The 23118-nt window shown below is 43.6% G+C and overlaps 1 protein-coding gene across 8 annotated transcripts in view; it reads right to left on the reverse strand.

Moving 5' to 3' along the window:
* Window positions 1-333: 333 nt before the first annotated feature.
* SEMA5B (semaphorin 5B) overlaps window positions 334-23118 on the reverse strand; it is a 261572-nt gene continuing 238787 nt past the window's right edge. For 4 of the 8 annotated variants that reach the window (XM_083841544.1, XM_083841543.1, XM_083841545.1 and 1 more), the window contains 3 exons: window positions 21670-21834; window positions 6962-7031; window positions 334-6504 (listed from right to left, as the gene is read on the reverse strand). In XM_083841544.1, the coding sequence (XP_083697670.1) occupies window positions 6497-6504; window positions 6962-7031; window positions 21670-21834 (243 nt within the window). In that variant the 3' untranslated portion in view covers window positions 334-6496. Of the gene's footprint in view, window positions 6505-6961; window positions 7032-7433; window positions 7621-21669; window positions 21835-23118 lie in introns of all 8 variants that reach the window. The other 4 variants (XR_014585958.1, XM_083841546.1, XM_083841549.1 and 1 more) reach the window with 4 other exon arrangements.

Below are 23118 nucleotides of genomic sequence, written 5' to 3' on the forward strand. Positions count from 1 at the left end.
CCGCAGCCCACCTGCCCCCGATCCCGGGGCAGGGCAGCGCCTCGTCCTGCGGCACCGCGCCGGGATTCGGCACCCAGCGCTGCAGACAGATTTGGGCTCACCTCACTAGGCACCTTGTGCAGCAATGGGATCTTTCAGATGCACCAAAAGCTTGTTGTGGGACTGCGGTAAGCTTTGTTAAGGCTTGTGTTGGAGGGGAGCTGGCTTGGGTAACAGAATTTAGCATCACCCATAACATTTGGTGGCTGCTTGGTCTTCAGTCATGACAAACGCAACCCAAACTTGCTCTGCCAATGCCCCGCAGGGACAGAGGGGAAATAACTCACAAGCCTGCAGGTTGTTCTGTTTTATTTCTGAATTATTCTTTACATTGTACAATATATAAAAATACAGAGTACCCAAAAAAAATTCACAGTGTCTAAAGGCAGTGATTACAGTCTAGGTCACCTTTATACTAAAGTACCATCGAGTTCAATTGCATAGGAAGGGTGATGTGCCTTCACAACAGAGTCCAGCGACACGCTCCAGGTTTTGCTGTTTCGGGGCAAGCCTTCCCACAACGGTTTCCCCTGCCCCCGAGGCCCAGCACCGCATCGTCACGCTCCTGCCCCGACCACGGGCTCAGCCCTGTCGGTGCCACCCACGCCGCGTCCTCCCTAAAGCCTCCTCCGTGGGAACGCTCCCCATTCACCGCGGCGCCTTAAGGGCCCTGCACGCTCGGATGTTATCTGAGGGGCTGTGTGCGGATGTAAACCGCGCTATCGCGCAGCTGGCTGGCTTTCGCCGTTTGGCGTTTGGGTACTGAAAACGTTTCGCTGCAGTTCCTAATGGCCTGGCCACGCTGACCTCTGCCTGACTCCGCGGCACGCGGACGAGCGGCACCCGCTCACCGGGGCCTCAGCGGTGTTCATGCTTTGCACCATCAGGTTTGTTTAAAAACGACTCACGGATGGGAATTCCAGAAAGCCAAACACCACTCTCATATCACGGACCGATCTCCAACAGCAGGGGTGAATTTGCAGCTGAGGCTGGAGGCAGAAAAAAAAAATAATAATGGCCCAAAGAATGAATTTCAGGGGAGAATGGTTGAGGCTGAATAACCCCCCCCAAGGACCCCCATGCTCAGAGGGTGTTTTTGTGTTTTGGGTTGGTTGTCTTTTGTTTTTTGATTTTTATTTTTTTTGTCCATTTTGAAGGCTCTAGCAATCAGTCAGCACCAAAACCCGTGGGTCTGCTCACCCACCCCAAACCTGCTCTTGAAGCCTTCTCAAGTTTTCTCCTAACAGGCTAAAAGGGAAGAGTCCCGTGTACGAGTCTGGTCCTTGCTCTGAATGGCATTAAAAAGACCTGTTGAGAAAAAAAACATCAAACCCAGCTTCCTGGTGTTTCTCTGCCGTGCCAGACGGCTCCAAGGGGCGCCGTGCCGTGCCATGCCGTGCGCACAGGCCAGCTCGCAGGAGCGACTGGGCGAGGAACGGCTGTGGAGCCGTGGCCACCAGCGCTGGAAGCACTGTGTGCCTGCCTCCGCACGCCGTGTCTTTTTTGGACCCCTCAGAAAACACAAAGCCATTGGTTTTCAGGGTTTCTCAACCCTAAACTCTGCACTAAAACCTCCTTGTGTCACTATAAGGCAAGTCTCGTAATGCCGATCAATAACTCAGAAAGTAATTGCTAACTTCTTTAATGTGGAAGATGACATTTTTTCCAGTTCTAGTAGGTTATGTGTTTTACTCTAACGGTACAATATTTGTTACTCCTACTTGCTATTTTAATTTTCTTTGCACAATTACTCCCTACTTATAATTACAAAAACAACAGAGTGATACACATGAGAGATCCAGGAGGCTTATTCAGAAAATATAAGCAGTAGCAAGAATCTTTTGCTTAGGCATTCTGAACCAGAATGATTTAGGGGAGAGTCAGCACTTCTAACTAGAAAAATCAATTTTCTTTTCAATTAAAAAATTATATCTCATTTACCTCAAAAGCGTATTTTGTTAAACCTAATGGAAAGGACAGTAGATTTGTATATATATTTTTTTCCTTCACTTTGTCCCTGTGGAATTGGAATACCGGCACTGCCTTTCTTATTCTAAGTTTCCTCTGCAGGCGTTTTGCTATATATATATATATACTATATATATATATAGTGTGTATATATTATAAATATATACTGTATCTATCCACCGATAGATGTATACACTATTACAAAAAAAGAGCAAGTTGTTACACAAACTTTACATTTATATTTTATATATATATATATATATAAAACTCTCCCCACACTACATTTGGTACAAAGAATAAATCAATCTCAGCGGACAGCAATTTCCTCTCCAGGTGGGCTCAACATCAGATTAACACTGGAGGCGTCAAATTGTCTGCATCGGACGTGGACTCCACTCCTACTCTCTGCTGATTTCAGAGAAAGCTCTCTCTTTTCTGAAAGTAAGGCATTAGGAACAGTGGTGTAACACACTACACATTCTTCTCCTATGGTATCTGCACAGCTCGTGTATTTAAGAGCAGCCAGGGCTCATATGCTCAACATTCAAGCGCAGCTCTAGGGCAGCAGCAGCTCCTGTGCTGGTTTGTCTCTGAGCGAGCTGCACGAGTTACTTCTGGTGGGTGGAAGCTGTCTGTCTGGGCTGGTGAAGCCTGATCGTGAGCACACACGATATGGCCTGGATAACGCCGGGATGCACACCCCTTCTGCAGGGAGGAACGCGGCCACTTGCATGGAGGAGGGAGAAGGAACAGCCCCGTGAAAAATGTTTCAGCGAAATGTTTGGCTATAAGATTTCCATCGTGTTTTGCTCGCTGTATTCCTAACTCGTAACCCAATGGTTTTTACAGAGCCAGTGTCTCCAGACCAACACTGTGACTGCCCAGGGTCCCCCTTCTCTTTCTTAGAAGTGGAAGGAAAAGGTACATTTATAGCAAGCTGAGTCCTCTGGGAAGCAATGCTCCTGATCTAAATGCATTTCCAGTGTACTTCAGGTGGACTTAGGAATAGGAAATCTAAGCAAGTTCAGCATCCAGGAGCAATTCAATCTGCTACAGATATTACAGACCTGATGATCAGACTGCTGCATTACCTGGACTGCAGGAATATCACTGCACATGGTGCCGTTAACCTGCCATGCATTAGAGGGCTCATAAAAATGCAGCCCTCATATCACATTAACATTGTCCTTAAGGAACTGCACTCTCACACAAACATTAATTGAGTAATAAGAGCTCTGATTTCTCTCTTTCTCACTCTCTCCTGAATTCTACTTTCTGCTTGAATGGAGTCGACAGACCCTCACTGTGATTGCCAATTACATGAAAAGGGCTGCATCCGTTTGGATGGCTGGTAAGAAGGAATGTCTTGATGAAACTATAACCACATGCACCACTCTCAAAGCATCTGCCCTCCAATAGCCTACAGAACATCCACCTTCCGAGCACAATGGCAGTAATGACCCGTCTTGGTGAGCTGAGCATTTAAATAAATTCAACTGCTACATTGTACTTTCTTTGGGAAAAAAAAAAATCAGTTTAAATCGCATTATTCTGTGAGGCTGAGAATAGAAAAATGTTTAAGGAACAAAGAAAAAAAGGGGGGGAAATTAGAAAATGAAAAAAAAAAATTGCAAGATTTGACTTGCTCACATCCCCCAAACTCCAGCTGCAATCCTGCCATGCGCGTGGTAACTGCAGAATGTGTTGCTGCAGGGCACAGTCTGAGAGGGCAGCTTGGAGGTGGCCTCAGCTTTACAATAGTACAACTAACATGACCTCTGGAGCCCATGCTTTCTTCTGACTCGCCTAAATTAAACCTGGGAAATCCCAGCCAGCTGGTCTACGTAATCATGTTCAACCCCTCGGTTACATGCTTGTTAGGATAGCTTCAAGACAGGATTTCCAGAGTTTCGGGGGCATCAGGCAATTCAGCAAGAAGGGGACGAATTCTTCATGGAACAAAGGCATCGCTCCTCAAAAGGAGTTTTCCCAGAGCCCACCTGCAGGCGCTGGAGGCTGTGTTTGGTGCTGGGGTGCTGTGCTGGCCAGTCTGCTTCCCTGCTGCCACTCTTGCCCCAACGCTCTTGCCTAGCCGCTGAAGATGAAGCTTCAAGGCTGCATCAGCTTCAAATCTGACTGTGCTTATTTAAGGGCACCTCTTTCTTTCTTTGTTCCCTCTCTTTCACCTGGTGAAACCGGAGCAGAAGCAGGATGAGCTGCTAAATTAGAAGAACAGCTGCTGGAAATGACGGGCACCACTGAGCCTAAGGCATCCTTGTGGCAGTACTAATGACCCCACTTTATTACCAATATCCCTACAGCCTTCAATCACTGCAAACTGAAGTCGAAGAAAGTAATTTAAAAATGGAAGGCTACTTTATTTTTGCCTTCTGGTCACGCAACCATAACAAAGGCTTACAAAGCCATGTTGGCTTTTCCTCGCAGGAAAAGCAATATAGTTGTCACGAGCAACACAGCCTTTCCTCATTCCCTACCGGCTACCTACGTGAAAGAGGGCACGCAGCCCAGGCTGGCCCTCCAAACAAGCAACTGCAAAGGAACAGCACTGAGAAACTACCTAAGTGCCGGCTTATGGCAAAACCTGAAATAAAGCAAAGACAGAGAACGGCTGGGAGCACGGCCGAGCCGATGGCCAGGCGGGGGCATGGCGATCGGTCGGGTAAGATGCAGACAACAAATCCAAGCTCGGGACCACGTGGAGCTCATGCGTGTTTCAGGGCGTACTTTTATCTCATGCTCAGTATTGCGACATTCTAAAATCCTTAGCATCGGGAGTTCATTATAAATATTTAGAAACACTGAATGATAACAGTGGTGGACTTGTTCACGTTGCTAACACATTTGATGTAATTGTACACTAAGCACCAGCAATAAGTTTCCTTTTTGCCAAACAATTATGTCAGACAAACATCTGGCTGCAGACAACACGGCTTCTGCATCAAACTAATACAGTTCTTATAGACACAGTCACACACATACACAAAATTACATTTCAAGGCTGGATATACTGCTTAATAATGCTACCGCCCCAATTTACTTCAATAGCTGCAGCAGCATTTACTTGTTGGGTTGGTTTTGTTCAGAAAAATTAAGGAAATATTGGCAAACAATGCACATTACTCAGCTGTGTTCCTATTTCATAGAGTACTGACTGGAAGACGCTATAAGAATGTGCAGCAGACTTTCTGGGTCACATCAGACTATGGAAACATTCCTTACAAAAATACCCTCCTCCTGCAAAGTCAGAATTATTCACTCTTTGAAAGTAAATGAACTAAAAACCAACAACAAAACAAGAGTAAAAATTAGCCCAAAGCATGGTGATTTCCCACAAGAAGAGTGTGGCCTCTAAAGTTGTCTTCCCTGGCAGACACAATCAGGATCAAAGCTAGAACAAAAAGAGTTAACACTGTCTCAGAAACAAAATAAAAGAAAGAAAGAAAAAAAGCCCATGGCTTTTGTGCGGCAATCATCACATATTTTTTTTCCAGTGATATAAACATCTTTGTTTGTTAGGCACTCTAAGTTCATGTCTCCGATGTTATTCCAACATTTACTTTTCTCAGTGTCTCACTGCCTGTATAATTTCCTTTTAATTAAGACTGGAAACATTCTGGAAAGCTTCTTTGGGTAATGCACGTTGTTTGTGTGTTGTTTCTCATCAGCTGAATTGCATATTACCAAAGAAGGCTGCAGAGATTATTTCCTGTAGTATGAAAAGACTCTGTTGAACATACAGGGAACAATGCCCTAGGAAGTTACTTTTTTTTTTTTTCTCTTTTTTTTTTTCATAATCATAAAAAAATCAAAAATAAAAAAGGAAAAGGAAAAGAAAACGTTCTTCAAGTTGTTGGCACGATGGAGTCCCGCTCGGCCTGTTCCATGAGCCGTGTGTCTTCCAGTGCACCATTGCTACCCTGTCTCAGGAAGGATGCTCCTCACCGGACAGACACCCCTGCCCCAGGAGGCCACCACCTCTTGCGCCGCCACAGGGCGGCCGCTGAGCACGGCACACAGCCAGCTCCTTGACATCGTCGGCCTTGGACAGCAACGCTGATCTTCCAGCCATGAACAGTTGCAGTAGTAAGAGCCATCTCCAACCAAATAGCCGCAAAAGCTCCGTGTAAAGGTCCATATGCATTTCTGTCCTTGTAGGGAGATGTGCTGTTTACAAGAAATACAATTAACCAAAGGAAAAAAAAAAAGACCCTACTGTACAATATTTACATCTAGAGGCTGGGCCAGTATTTGGTCCACAAAATCAATTAAAAAAAAAAATTCATATAGGAAGTGATCCTGTCCTGTAGGATCTGTCCATCATCAGCTGTTGGTAAAGGTCCTTCCAGGGGAGGCCTCAGGCCTGTAGTCATATTTATTCAGTGTACTGGGATAGTAGGTCGTCGTGTACACGTTGGTTTGCTGCAACGGGTAGAAGTTGGTCCTGTCATCTGGTATCAGATTGTTCTTGTTAAGTGTCTGTAAAAGAGAAGAGGCAATGACAGGCATGGCAGTGGTCACACACGACATCATTACTCTTTTCTACCTGCAGACACCTGCCTTCTCCAGCACGGTCCCTGCTGTAGCCACCACCGCCTTCCCTCGGGCTGGGAGAGTGAGCCGGTACATGGTGCTCGCTCAGGGGCCAGTCTGCGGGGACCACAGCTCCTGCCAGGTCTCCTCAGGGGACCTGTGCTCAGCTACTGCTAGGGCCAGAACCCAGAGCCTTCTCCAGAGACCCGGAGTCTCCTGGCAGATGGCGTGTCTGAACGTCAATGTCACACAAAACCATGCTGGGCCTACACGGAGCTCGGTGGTTAATGGTAGCGCTCGATCTAATCCCTTCCAAAACACTCGTGGTACAGCCTGCAGCTCCCTCGCAAAGCAGTTGCCAAAAGGCAGCTTTTTCTCTTTGGAAGAGCAGGTGTGCATTTACCTGATCTCCATCTCCATTGGTAGATATCCAGGTTTGGACCCCCCGATATTAAGTGTGTCACTTCTGTAAGCTACAGTATAAGTAACAAATCATGGTCACTTTTGGAAAAACTAAAATGACTTAAAAAAATTTAACAACCATGTAACAATTGTTGTCAACAGCAACATAAAAATGAGAACCACAAATGCCCCTTTTACCATTAAAAATTTAGAAATGGGGTTTTTCTCCCTCCCCTCTTCCCCCCTTCTTCATTTTTTTTGCAAGAATTACTATTACTTTTCCCACCAGCAACCACAGGTCCCCCTCCCCCAGATTAAAAACCATTCCTATGCCAGCTGTTACCTACGCACAAGGATAAAATTATGTTTTGGAAGATGCAATAATTTTACAAAGTTTTCTCCTTCATCTTTATAGTCATCTGGTTTCTACGAATTTGGGTGAGGAACATTTCTAATAGTTTTTTTCAACTAACCGCTGGCTTCAATTTCTTATACGCATCTCCGGCCTACAGTGCTCCTCCGTGCACCTTTAACGTTTGTCATGCTGTATGGTAGGGAACTCACTCCTTTGATCTGAGGGTCAACACAAGGTTTGTTTGCTACAGCATCCTCGTGATCAGGGCACAGCACATTTAAGGAGGGTATGAGCGTCTCCCCTGTCTGGAGCAGAGAGATGGAGAGGTCTAATGAGGCCTGGACCTACTGGTTGTTCTGCTACCTCCTGGTGCTTCTGCAGAAACCACTTCACCTCAGCTCCCCATTGAGACAAACGTCTCACACCCAACCCAGCTCAGGGCAAGATGAGAATTAATCAGCTAATGCTCAAACCCAAGAAACACCCAGCCCCATGCGCTTTACTCCTTTTGGACCGGTAGCTCACAGAATGGCTTCCCACATCCTCAAGCAAATCACAGCGGGCAAGGGTCAACCCATCTAACTCCAGGCACCTAAACTCCAGGCCTCAGGGCTCCGTCAGCAAGAGGGGGAGAGGCCTCCCTCTTGCAGGAGGGCGCTTGTAGAAGAAATTGCCTTTTTGGGGAGCCCCCGTCCCCGTGCCCCGGCGGCAGGGGGTGACCAGCCCTCAGCAGGTGCCCGGCTGTCAGAGGACTGCGGTTAGGTGAGCCCGGGGCAGTGCCCGCGGCACAGCTGGGGCACAGCCACGTGCCCACCGCGACCACTTCAATGACCAGAGCTACCTCGAGGCTCTGAGATAAGGCCACAGGCAATACATTTATGTCCCAAATTTCTATGTAATTGAATAATTTTACTGCATGGGGAGCGGGAGAGGAGGAGGAAGAAAAGAAGATACTTTCTTCTAGTCCAAAAGCAGACTCATGGCTACGGCTACTCTGGGAGCTGTGCCTCCCAGTTTCATAAAGATGTTAGGAGGAAAGGCTTTCCTGTGGCAAAATACCCTGGCAAAGAAATCTCCCAATTGCTGAATTACTGAAAAAAATTTTTTAGAACTGTGCATTATGTGAAACACTTTGTACACGAAAACAGGAGGAGACCCAGCCTCCTCCTGGTCTGACTTAGATCTTTCCCTGCCTGGACTCTCTAAAATGAGTTCACAGCACATCGCTTGTAGGAGCTGAAGAGAGAATTTGTACAGGCATGCTCAAAATGACAAATAATTCCAAGGAACGAGAATTTGTGCCCTTCAATAAGAAAGGAAGAAGAGAAATGTCATACTTTGCTCGCAGTCACCCAAAGAAATATTAAAATAGTGCAGGCAACAGTCTGCTGCTTTGTGCTGGAGGCTGGCACACAAGGAAGTCAGGTTCAGTTCTCCGCTGCTTTCTATGCTTCCTTGGGAAATTCAATTAACTTCTCTGTGCTTCAGTGTCTCCTGACCCAGCTTGATAAAAATGATTGAGATCGCCGGTAAAAACACACTTTGCTAAGTACTGTCACTGAGTATTTGGGGAACTGCTCTCTGGCAAACAAATACAGGTGTTCATCCCTGCTGTATGCAGTAAATGCAATTTCCTACCAGCATCTCTAGCTCAGGATGCCCGCTACAGGCAGCATAACCCCATGGCTGTGGACTGCCCCAGCAGGAGGAATAGGCTGATCCCCACTGCCGCGCTCCCCAGGTGCTCCTGAAGGCAGCCCAGCATCCTGAACTTGTCTGTGTCACCTTTTGGTACAGTTCAGATTCAAGGCACGCCAGGATTACAACCTCTGAAATTTGGTGGCATTGAAATCCTGACCTGCATTGGCTCAGGACCATCTTGATCTGAGGGCAAAAACCTCAGGACTCTACGTTTTTCAATTGGAAAATTCTGTATGAGTTTCAACAAGTCCCCACAGTGTTTAAAACCAGCCCCTAACAGAAGACTTAGCATTTAATTAACACAAACCACATATTTTTTTTTCTCATCTTACTTTCATATAACATTTAATTAGGAAAAAAACCAACAACTGTTCCTTTGCTCTTTTCTTTTTTTTTTTTTTGATGGAGGGCTTACATCTTAGGGAAATACCTTATGAAAATGGTTTAACGGAATTTATAATGCAATTAGCTGCAAGGAATTTATCTCTGGAAAAACTGCGAAGGCAGTACAGTCCTAAATCAGCATGATCAATGCGGACTGCCTTCACGTTTCCCCACACAAACTTATTGTCTGTCTCATTTTAATAAATAGGTGATTAGGTTCCTTGGCACTAGAAATTGCTTGATATTTTGAAGACGGGATATTGGGCAGCAGTGAATTTTAGAGATGTACACACACACACCGAGGCACGCTCTGTGTGAGAAGAGAAGTGCAGTTAAATCTCCCTGGGTGGGCTCCTGTGCCATCTCACTGAGAGCTTTAACGCTTGCTCTTGTCTGGCTCCTCTTCACTGTGACAGCGCAGAGATGGTCACCGACTTTCCCTTTGGATGATATTCCCCCAAAACTATATGGGCTACACCATCAAGGTCAGAGCCCCCCGGCAACCCGAGTTATTGTGGGGATGAGAACAGCCTGCAGCACCCACAGGTGTCCCCACCAATATTTGTCAGTCCTGATGGGAAAGCCCAGGAGCCATCACCACCCCCCACTAGTCAACCTGAAAAATGAACCCAGAACGGACCTTTGCTCGCAGCCCAACTCCTACGAGGTGTTCTTCTCCTCAGCCACTTTTGAGCCAAGTCCCCAGTATCACAGTGACCAAGAAGTGGCTCCTGAAGGCAGTGCCCAGTAAATCCTCTTAGAAGGGACAATACTGTGTTGCTTTTGTAAGGATTTATCTATGGATGCTGTAACTAAGATGACTAAAGCACCACAGCAAGCACTGGAGCTCAGCTGTCCTCAGCAGAGGTTTCAGAGAAGGAAGAGAGACTTGCCTTTGCTGCCTGGGCCCTTCTGCCACACCATCCTGCACCCTCCAGGGAGATGTTTCAGTCTGAGCACCCAGCAGACCTTACTGATGGCATTTTTCCTGATGCTCAACTTGTATTTTCCACTTCTTGCTGTCCGCTCTCCCCCCCACCATAACGAACACGAATGCCTCCCCTTGCCAGCAGTTACAACCTCTTGGTACTAGCTGCTGAGCACGCAGGATCAAAAAAGAGAAAAAGCCTGGTTGACTTCTACTGCTGAAACACCACTTGGTGCAGAATCTCTGTGCCATGCATAGCTGTATTTTAAACACTGATGGAAATGGAGTTCAGGCTCTCTTTTGAGTTCCATCCTCCCTTGAGAAGAAAGAAGCTTCTGGTAGTTGTGCAAACAAAATATTCCCCATGCAAAATTGAGACCATAACCCGAGCTACTGTCAAAACTCATGTGATGTGGTTAGAAAAAAGTGCTCCATTCAAAGAATAACTGGAAACTCAACATGCATCAATCACATATTTTTACTTGCTTTCTTCCTTTCTGTATGAGCCATGCCATCCTAGCATATTTGATATCATTCATATTCTTCTGGTCTATTCACTGCTAACCTCAATTCAAGATCTTTAAGCAGAAGGTACGCCACCAGCATGTACTAACAGCTCCATGTGGATCACTCAGAAGCAGGCACAACTTCAACTTCTCTCTTTAAAAGACACTTTATTATGTTGCGTTGGCATATGACTAACAGAGAATAAAAATTTCTCTGACCTGGGAACTCTGCTTTGTCAAACGGGGATGTTTTCAGATGAACTAAGATGGGTATGGTTAAAGAGAATGCAAAACAGCAGCAGCTTTCTACATTACGTGTGATCTGTCAACTAATCAAAAGGTCTGATCTTATTGCCAGTAAATTACATGCTTATGCCAAGCACAACAGAATACTGAGTATTTACAGAAATACATAAACAATTAGTTATCACTCTTGCTATTATATTAGCAATTAGAACTGAAACAATCCGAGGGGAAAGTTTACTGATATCCCCTTCCATGTTATTCCTTCCTTGGAACTCATACAGGAGGCAAAATACCGACATACACGCACAGGCTGTTTCTCCCAAGGTAAAGACAAGCATCAGATGTGTTAAACTTGACTGCATTGGGTCATATGCATACATTTAATTTAGCTCAGCTTTTACCATTGATATTTTTAGCCTAACTCATCATTCAGATTTTCCATTTGTTGCTTTTCCTCCAGCGAAGCCTTTGCCACTACTCCCCCAAATTCTGCCTCTGCTCCAAATCATTAAGTCATACTCCACTGACCTACTTGCTTACATTCTCCCAGATGTATCAAAACATCTTCATGTGGAACAGTATGGGACTTCCAGTGCTACTCCCATCCTACAGCTGCATATACAAGCTATATAAACATTTCTTACACGCATAAACAGATCAAATGTTTCAATTTTCAATAAACCATCATGAAAATTTCAAAACTTGACTTAGAAAAGGGATGAAGATCTCTCCATCCCCAATTAAAAGGAATCCCCTGTCATTTCCAACAAGCTAAAGTGAAAAGGATGCTTCAAAAAGCCTATGATACACATACCACTGATATCAAAGTAAGGGCCACGAAGTAAATACAGCTCCCACGGGGTGACAGGCAATGACACGGTCTCCTTAATCCTATCCAGCAGACCTCAGTATTCTCATGGAGCTCCAGATCTTGTTTTCTATTTTGGGGTGGCGTGAGGGAAACGTCAGTGAGTTTCCCGAGATTTTTGTAGGTTAATCTTCACCAACTACACAGCCTGCCTGTCCCCACAAAGTCTGTGGAGCAACAATTTCCTCCAGCTCAACAGTTCCCCAGCTGTCTTTCACCAAGTGTTATTTCAGTTCTTCCCCTTCCCACCCATGACACTTTCCTCTTTGAAAAGGTAAAAAAGAAAGAAAGAAAAAGTTTATTCACCTTCCTGGTCAGCTTCAAACCACCCTGTCTAGCTTTTAGTTGGAAGTTTCCATCTGGCAAGTGTGTTTGTAATGTTGAACACCCCAGTGTACTACAGAGAAAAAAAACCTCCCCTCTTCCTTCCTCACTGAGTGAGCACAGGAACTGAGGAAGAAAGGGTCATAACTCCCGTCACTGCTAACCCTGGTCATCCACAGTGGACAGAGACAAAGGTCTGAGATAAAGGTCTGGGTACCAAACAGCAACTTTGTAGTCAGGCCATTCTTCTTGGCAATACACAATCCGAGCCCATGTGCATCCTGCATTATGCATCTGCAGAAATCAGGGACAGAATTCCCACCGAACTCATTTGCACAATTAGAAGTGAAGTAGCGTTTCCAATTTTCCTTGGAACAGCATGCAGCATACATCCTGTAGCAACAGTCGGATGGCCAACACTCTCCCCCATCCCCCCGGAAAACGGACGCTTAAGGGAATTGTGCAATGATGTAATGCATCCAAGATCCAACATTCGGTTTCTTTTGTGCTTCTTTTAAAGTCATTTGTTTCTTGCAGTGAAATCAGATTGAGCAAAATGCCTTTTCGATACAGATCAGCTGTTTTATGGAGCTAGCCATGCCTTCTTGTTAAAGGATGTTACTTTTTGTGTTCTAGGAACATTAGCCAAACGAATTAGGGTTGCAGAAATATATTAATATTAAGAAACATTTTCCACAGCTTGTACATCTCTGGAAGCACCGAGGCAGAGATCTCAGAATTATAATTAACCAGTAAATTTGGAAATAATTAGCATTATAATTACATTTCAACAAAATAAACCATATAACTAAAAGAGTCTGTTTTGGCAAAATTTAACACCAGGAAAATAAATGACATCTGGCCCACCCACATGCTCCCTTTCTTCTGATCAACCGGATGCCACAACACTGCTGTGCCTCTCAAGCTATGCATTACAAACAGCGCTGGAAAGACAAAGCTGCCAGAAAGACCTTATGAGACCCATGTATTTGCTGCAAGCTACAAGTGCCTTATAAGTCTTTAGTAATTCTTCCTTCTGATCTTCCTTAAAAATTTACTTAGTGCCTTACGCTAAACTAACTATCTTACCTGATGCTTTTAGAAAATCTCTTGAGCTCTGCCTAAGCTGAAGTCAAAGGTAGCATTGGCCAAGGTTTATTCATTGAGTTTTTCCAATGAATTCAATAAGGCTATTTGCAGGATTTACAGTAGTAAATCTGTACAGTGTAGATGTACAGATGAGGAACCTATTTTCTGTAAAAGAAGGTATTTTCTCTTGAAAAGAGATATAAAAAAATCCCACTGAGACACTAAACTTATGATTGTATGTTCTTTGGGATGGAAGCTTACCATATTTTTAGACTGGAAATTCTTTGTTCACTGTTATTGGTAAATAAATTAAACAGCCCCCAAATGACGGCAGCATCTGTGGATGTGCTCAGGTTGACAATGGAACTAACATTCAATTATAAGAAAATGAATAGCTACAGTTTTCTATAGCTGTTTGAAAATAGCTATTTTATCCTCATTCTTGGGAGGGAGTGTGGTTATATTACTGCCGTTTTAAACTTTTTAAAACCTTCAGAGTTGGCAACATAAAGGACCATTGTCAGAAAGATGCTTTGGCACATCTCTGGCTTTAAGCACACGAGTAAGATGACAAAACAAACTGCATGTAATAATAAGGCAAACTGAAGTGCATCCCTGCTTGGAGCTAGATCCACATTTTTTTTTCTGAACGGGGAACTGAAGTCCAAAGAGTCGATGGAAGTCTTCCCACTGGCAAGTGCAGGTGTCTGGTGTAAAGCGTGTTATTTATCCCTGGCTTGCCAGTAATTTGGTGGTGGCGACACCCATGACGTGGCACCCAGACACAAAAGAGGAATTCAGGGCTGCCCTGTGCTGCTTCCCAATATAGCTGGTGCACAGGGTATAGCAGACATGATCTCAGCTGTGTGGGACGGTGCAATCTGTCTCCTCGCTGTCCTGCTATGTCTCGGTGACTGTTCCTCCCCCTTCCTGGGTCCCTGACACACAACAGCATCACTACAGAGGCTCATCACTTGAGCTACAGCACCTGCCCTTGGGCATGCTATCGGACTCAAACTAACTCACCAGAGGTATGATCAAAGCCTTCTGAAACTACGCTAAATTGTTCACACCTACGGCAACTGGGTTTCAGCTGATGGTAACTAGCAAGGCGGTGGTGGCCAGCTGCAGGTCTGTCCGGGGCAGGCAGCTGGCACTGCATCACGGCAGTCACGGTGGAGCAAGCAGCCCTGAGCTTTCAGATGGCCTCCGAGCCACTTCTGGTGGTACATTACAAACATAACTCATGCAGAGCTGTGCCAGCCCACAGGGCTACATTTAGCCTGAGAATTGCAAAGGTGTAACTGCAGTGGTGAAAAGAAAAGGAAAAAAAAAAAAAAGACATAGTAAAAATAGAAATAAAAGTAAAAACTGGGCCTAATTTGCCATCTGCTAACTCTGTTCCGTCCCTTACAGTCTTACTGCTTTCCAAGTATCTCCCACCCTCTAAATAGCTGCTTTTTGATTATTTTCCTCACGATTGCTTTGTTTTCTCCCCATGCAGCAGCTTACCTTGTTATTTCCTCTCTACACTTACAACCTCTCCAGGTCATTTTCCATTATTTCTATACCGATGGCTGTTTTTTTGACACACCTCTCAGTTTAATATCTTCTGCTAGTTTAATTAACACACTGATTGTACCCTCTCCAAGCTCGCTAATGAAGATATTAAATAAAGCCAAACCTTGCATTTCTGCTTGCAGTGCCCTGCACAACTCCTCCCCTTAGCCCCATATGTTCCCATTAACGGTTGCCCGATGTTTACAGTCCATTAGCCAGGTTTCAATCTCTGCAGCAGCCTTCCTGTCTAAGCCAATTTGTACTTACATGTCACAAGATTATTTCAGACACCAACACCACACTCTTTTCTTTAAGTGTATGGACCAGTGAAGCTACATTTTTAACCAACTGAGAATCTGCCCTCATGCAGCTCAGTCTAGCGCTTTCCTTTTACCCACTAAGGCTGAAACTCAGTGCAAAAAGTGATCATATTTGATTTCTTCCTTCTCAGCATTACGGTCCAGACTCGGCTGTCAGTTCCACCCAAGCACCTTTCATTTCATCAGAGTATGTAAGATGTTGCCTCTCCAACATTAATTCAGGTTTCAGATATTAACAATGACACAGATTTGTTTCAATGAGTTCCCATCGCTGTAACTGAAAGCACAGTCGAGTCAATCCCACTTGTTTTTCCTGGTTTCACTCTCTGGTATGGTCCCGACTCTGCCAAATTGTAAAGACCATCCAGGGTTTAACACTTCATTGATACGCTTTGTTGAATAGGGAATGTCAAGGCATACTTTATTGATTGTGCATGTATGCTTACAGATATTTTCTCTTAACCCCAAATCCAACTGGCGTTTCCCACACAGAGTTACTGGAGCTACTTGTGTGACTTTAGTGCATTGGACTTGGGTAGCTTAACAGTGACTCAATTAGCTGGGAGGAAATTGGCCCGCTTTCTTATGAACGCTTTTGTGTTACCTTTGCATTTCATGGCAATGAGGGTTTGCCCGAGATCCAATATCCAAGATATTTATAAAGGTAATTGGAGTTGTTCATTAGCTGGTTCTCACAGACTCTGGGATACGGTCCATCTAGATTCCTTCATCCGTAGATTTTCAGTTCTTTCCTTTATTCACATGCTTTGTGCCAAATCTCAGGACAACATTAGAGCTGACTTAATGAGGATTCCTCCTGACTACAGGGGAACGCAGGCAGAGCTGCGCCTGCTCACCCTATGCCAAACCTGTTGTGCATATATAAATGATGCTCTGGGGGAAGGTGGCAATGGCTGTACTGTTGCTGTAGCCTCTGCAGCCTGTGCTGTGGCAGCAACCAGACATCTTGTGCAGCCCTGACGATGCTCTCAATTGCTCTTTAGGACAGTGCTGTCATGGTTCAGGAAAAAAAAGGCTCGGGTATTTCAGCAGTACTCCCTCAGAGCTGCCAAACAAGATCTGGACATTGAGCTCTGGTTCTGAAAACCGACACAGCTATTTTGTATGTACACAGCTCCATTTCTTTACAATTCTATTTAAAAATCCACTATTTGCTAGTGGAACTATTCCAGATGAATAGTGAGGCAGCTCTCCTCCAAGTGTACCACTAAGTTTATATTTTCTTTTATTTACTGTTTGTCCAATTTTATCCTCTGCCTTTACTTTAGCTCACTGCCTTCATGGCTCCCTTTAAACTCTTCTGCAAACACGTAATTAATTCTTCCTGCATATCTTGGAAGCACTGAGGATTTCCCAGTTTGACTGTTGTGCATACCGGTGCCAGACAGAGCTTTGTGGAGACAAGGAGAGAAGAACCACTTTAAGCACCTGGAACAAGGGAGAACCATTAATTTTTAGCAAATGGGACTAGGGTATATTTGAAATATTCCTATTCTGGCCAGTAGAGGGAAGTCATGTAAGTACACAGCCATCACTGCAGTGTGGTTTTGCTATTCCCATTCCTGCACTTCATTTAATTCTCCTTCCAGCACAGGTGGGTGGGTGGGGGAAATACAAATCAACCCCTGAGAAATCAGGAAAGGTAAGAATTGCAAGAAAAAAAAAGTAGTTATCGATTATTAGATCAATTAATGTAGCTGGAAAAATTGATGAACTTTTGAACACACCTGTCCAGGTCTGAAATAGTAGCTCATATGCTCAAAAAGCTGCCAGCTTTTTCCAGCTACTCCTTGATCTAATAAATAAATAATTAAATAAAACTTGTCTACCTAAAAACCTGTCTTGTTTGTGTCCACAGACCATCACAGCTGCAGTAACACAACCCCAAAGAAAGGCAGTACTAGCATCTGTGTTGACTAGCCTATACTGTAGATCCATCCACGATGTGGATTCCCAACTCCAGATCAGTAACAGCAGCCCTGCAGAGTAATAAAGGGGTTGCATGAAGAGTGGATGGAGGGGCAAACAATTTCCTTTGGGGGATCATTGTCAGCAGCTGCTTAGCATCTCAAAGAGCGCAAGAGCAAGGAAACATTCAGACTTGAACTGGCAGTTTCCTCTGTTCCTAAATAATGCATACATACGAGGGTGAGAGCTGTGACATGCACACAGCAGCCTGCTGAGCCACTGCTGCCATGGCGTGAGGACACCTCCAAGAGATGCACATCACTGCACAGGCACAATCATCTCAGGACAGCCACACCTCCAGGCATGCTTGACTGCTCAATTTCACACAACCCAATGACATAAAGAGGAGAAAAGACAGATAGATAAAATAGATTTTGACTGAGATGCACCACTTAATCCTTTTTTCCCCATCAGTAAGCTCTCTTGCTTTCCCTTCCTAGCAGGCATTATGCAAATTGAGAGTCCCCTGAAGTGATATTTGCAACTGTAGGATCATACAAGAAAGGGCAGAATGCTCCGTTGCCAATACAACCCCCTGCCCCTACTATTCTTTTTCAAATAATACTATACTCATGGTAAGTACTAAAAATATGTACTCTACCATTCAAGCACTTAATGTTCTTAAATGCCACTTTGTTCTGGGGAAATAGTCTTTGTAAAACATGAAATTCACTGGGAACAAAATTTATGTTTCAATCTGATTTACTCTATTTATATACATATCTGTATTTATTTTTTTCCAGCTGATTACATCAGTTAAATCTCTCTCTCAAATGCCATCCAGCTAAAGCAAGTACTTCAGGGAGGCAGTTGATAACTTATTGACTATGTTGGGTATCATCAGCTGTTGGCTTATGTCTGAACTTTACAGTCACTTCCCAGGGCTTGAATGATATACAGTGATACACAGGGTCACTGGGAAAAGAAAAATCTTATATTACAGTGCTATTAGTGTATGTGCTGCGATCACTACAAATAAATGGGTTAGCCAATTTTAGTTGAAGTAGTAACATATCAAATTAAACAACAGGACACTGAAGCCTCACGTCTTTCCATGGCAGAGAGAAACAAACATCCTCAAAGACAAAGGTTGACTTAGACAAACATTCCTCCGTGGCACTTGACGACAGCTAAAGCTCATTTTAACGTGAACCACTTGCTGTCTCCCTGCTATGAAAGAGGTGTGATTTTCAGTGGCAGTGAAAATGACCATCTCCAAGAAACAGACATTTAAAATCCAAAGAGGAATCCACTTTCCTATGCCCTGAGCTTTATTTCATATTGCAGTGATGGAAGCCATGCCAAACACTTGTCTTGTTGTTTTATTCAGAAGGCTTCTTCTTCCAAAGACAGAATTGGTTTCTGTTTCATAACCTTCCACATTGATATTTTATTGTCATGAATTATTTGGGATCAGTAAAGTGTGGATCACAGTGTCTGGAGCCCTCCACAGGGGGTGTCTGCTCTGCACTCTCATTTGATTCTCAACAGCATTGTTCTCACTTCATTTAAAAATATTCATTCTATCTTCTAGTTTATATCAAGTCCTGGGTGACCTAGTGAATATTTCCCCATTTTCTGGTAGCTGGCTTTATATTTGCTGTATAATTTGGGGCAACTACAGGACTCATAGTCCAATTTAATGTGCATTGTTCTGGTGTCCTCCTAGAAACCTGAGGTACTCGATGAAAAATCAAATATTTAGTTTCCATTTTTCATTGTCATATCCTGCTATCTCACTCAGTTTTCACTTTGCCTTCCCCCACATACATTTGCTCATTGACATAAATTACTATTTTGCTTGAGCACAACTTACATGTTTGGCCCTTCACTTCTACGAGAGCAGCAGTGATGCCTAGAACAGATGCAATGCTTTTAAGTGCTTCCCTAGCTTATTGGAGGCGTCAGTACAGAACGAGTTTGACTGCATGACTCACGGCTAAAGCTATGTTTAAGGAAGGAAGGATAAAGGGAGGTCTGTCCAGCACAATCGAGAAGAAAATCTGCAGAATCATCATCATAACCATCCTGCAAACTTACATTTCCCAGTAATCACATCTGGCTTGATACAAAGGCCATTGCATTTTGGATTTGGACCAATGTGCAGATGCCTTTGCCTGTCCACATCCCGTGTAGAGTAAAAAGTTGGCTCTCTTTATTGGCAGAGGATATAGCAAGAGGAAGAAGTTCAGTCCAAACCTTTTCTTCATGTGTGGCTGTTCCTAGAGCTCCTAATTCACAAGGGCTCAACCGTGACCCTACATCCTCCTGCTTCTACTGCAGGATCATTTGGATTTCCATCAGCATGATGCTAACAAGCAACTGACATGAGTAAGACACTGACTAGCTGAAGCAAGATGTTACAAAAGAGGATCTTCTCTCTACTTCGATAGCCAGATATTAACTAATCGGTGTGGCAGTACTGGAAAGATTGTAGATGGTTCTTTAACTCATCATGCCAAAATGTGAAGAGCGGATAATTTTTATTTCATTATGCTCTTGTTCTGCATGGACTTCAATATTGTCAGAGTGCTGTATGAACTTTAACCAATTAATGAAACATGAACTGCTTATTAGGTGACCCAAAAGGTCTCTCCCCTCCGATCTGTGAATAACAAATGAAAATCAATGTGCTGCTGGTAAATGCATGTGCATGAAATCTGTTAAGACATCATGGCTAAAATAGCTAATAATAAACCTCACAGCATTCCTGAGAAATCAAAACAGGAAGGGAAAATCAGCCAGCAAAAATAAAACATTCTTCTGCAAAACACTGCCTAGACAAGTTAGCATCAGCTAAATGATCAATAGGTCACCACTATGTATGATATTTACATCTGATCTGCATTACTGCATTGCTGGGCTGAAATGTCCAACAAGGCTCGTATCAGCTAGCACTTCCTTCATTAAAATCTGCCTTCATATAAAATTCACCTTGATTTATGCGTTTGCATTCAGTGCTATACATTTGAATGTAACATTGCCAAACTTTCTACTGTGTTCACCTGCTGGTTAGAGAGCAGAGAGATTTCAAGATGAAAACACACTAAAGATGGTTGCAGAAGGCTTAGTATTATCAAAGAATAGAAATAATAGATTTTTGCATATGCTCAGCCTTCTGCTGCCATTATGTCACAGTGTATTATCATTTTCTGCTACTGAAAAATAGTCTACACACCATGTACTTCCTTAATCATGGGTTGATTAACTCCTTGACACACACACACACAAACCTGTAACAATTCTTTTGCTTTCATCAACTAAAAAATGTTTGGGGGAGGTTTTTTGGCATCTGCTGTGTAGAAACTTACTTGGGCTTCAAATCTGGAATTTCAGGTGTTTTCGCTTTCTTTCACGTGCACACGTTTGAAATTCAAATGGGCGCATACACAAGCACAGTCCAACTCTTTTTTTCCAGAAGGTGAATTTTAGCTCCACCTTCACTTGAATGTTAATTGTGTAGCATCACAATAAAACCACAAATGCTTCCTGAAGGCATGAAAAATTCCCTCCTGACCCTTAGAAAAATCTGCCAGTTATTCCTAAATATAACGCTGGCTAATAACAAGTTTTGTAATTACACAGCACAGAGTACACAGAGCCTTCCTTTTACTGCACTAATGCTATGTTCTTCAAGGCAACACTGAAGAGTGGCAGATTTATAATATTAAACGAGAAGATTTCAGGCAAAAGGTTAAGAAAGGCAGGCCAATGGAGAAGACGAACATACGGAAATATTCCACAGGAATAGAGGAAAGGGGCTTCACTTGATGAACTTTCTGTAAATCTATTGGCCTCATTCACAATGAATACGACTGAGGTTTTCTTAGCAAGTAGCCCCTTGCTCCTAAACATTTTTTGTCTGTAAAATGACTGCAGATTTATGCACTTGAACTGTTTCACTTCCTAACGTTCTATAAATAAGCCTCATCTGGTCTATTTCTCACTATGTCCAAGTCCCTTCTCACTGTGCCTAACTCATACAGTCCCAGTTAGCTGATGCTTTCCTTCACGTAAACTCGACTTTTCAAAACTTGATGTAGTGCCTGGGCTCTTTATGTCCCATGAAAGAAGTCTCTTAACAGCTGCTCACTGTTGCTACACGCTAGATCAAGTATTCAGAGATGGATCTATCAAAGAGGTCAACTCCCTCCTGATACTGCATTAACTAATCTGCTGCTATTTTAAACTTTGCTTGGCCTTGTTATTACTTCTACTCCACTGCACCGCTTTGCATAGACATATTGCATTTCAGAATCCATTTACCCCGTCAATCAAGATCATTCTGGGAACAACTTAATTCTTCTAAATTATAACTATTCTTCCTATTTTAGCATAATCTGATAAGATAGCACAGTATAAATTATGAAGAAAATGTTAATACAAAGCCAACCCTGCAACTATCTGCTTTTGCCCCCCCAAAAAAATTTACCTCTTACCTTCTTTGTTGCTATGTAAGAAATAAGGGGATACTCTTGCTCACTTTCATTCTTGCAAGCCTTTCTCATTTGTGTCTTCCTATTGACTTTGCCACAACTCCTCACACAACTGAAAGGATTACTGTCATAGTTTGAAGCTTCCAGGATCAGGTCCCAGTTCTTTACCTGTGTTAATAATTTATTACCTAGCCCGTATATGCAGAGTGTACAGAATAATACATCCTGTGAAATTTTGTTAAAAGCCTCTGAAAATCCCAATATGTCTGCCGCTTCCCTCCCATCTAGATCAATATTTATTTAATTTAAAAAAGGAATCCAATTTGCCTGACATGATTTACTTTCCACAAATCCATGCTGACTCGCATTATGATGCCACATTCTTATTAAACTATATGCAACTGTAGCCTTACGCTGCTAGGAAATGTATTTTCGAGACTGCATTTATAAACAGCGGAATCCTCTGAGGGGCTGCAATGCCCAGCACAAGGAGTTGAGCAGATCTTTATTGCCCAACTGGTCTGTTATTTTCCACCTCAAACTGTTTTCCTTTAAAACGCCAAAACAACATCGACTCTTCAAATGACTTGATGCAAGCTCTTACTTTTGATGCGTATTTACATTGCAAGTCATGGCCATTTATCAGGAGTTGTTCTGTGCCCTGCATTATAAAGTCCCTATGTAGAAACAGTTCCCAACGCCCAGGGAGTTTAGTCTATGGCAATGGTCCCACAGCTGATCTTATTGTTGGGCCTGAGTCAGAAGCCAGGCCACATCAGCAGAAACAGACAATAATAATGTCAACAGCACAGAGCTATACAAAGGAATAAGCAGCTGCAGGGTTTCTTTCTGTTTTGTGTCACATCCCAAACAATGTTCCATGCTGTTCAAGTGACCTTAGGCAGGCTGTTCCTCCCACGGTGACACAAAGCGCTTGCACTCATCCCGCTGCTCAGTTCTCTGATCCCTCACTTCACCTGGATACTCAGGTACAGTGGTGTGCTACTGTTTCGGCACGTTGTCTCTTGCACCCTTAGTCCTGTCTTCTCAGCTAATGAGTGATGTTCTCTTTAGCAAGCAGACATGCCAACAGACTGTGTCCCTTCAACCTTCTCCTAAGGCCTCAGCTCCCAGGTCTGCTGCTATTATTGAACTTCTGCATGCTTGTCTGGGGATAAATCCTGTCCAGTACTGACAGAGGGTGCAGAACCCTCTTTACTTTCTCATTCTCTCCAATTTGGCAGTTCCTAAAGCATTTCCAGAATCTCATCCTACCAATAAGCATTTTCCCAGCTATTTGTCCAATGAAGTTTCCGTTTTTATTCTTCCTCCCCTCCGTTTCCTCTTACCATGCACTAACAAAGCACTGAACTGAGCTCTTACTGATTTCTTAGAGGACAATTTGTATACATACAATAGTCAGAATGGCCTGGAGTATGTTGGTATGTACTT

Source organism: Anser anser (assembly GCF_964211835.1).
Source record: "Anser anser genome assembly, chromosome: 6".
NCBI lineage: Eukaryota > Metazoa > Chordata > Aves > Anseriformes > Anatidae > Anser > Anser anser.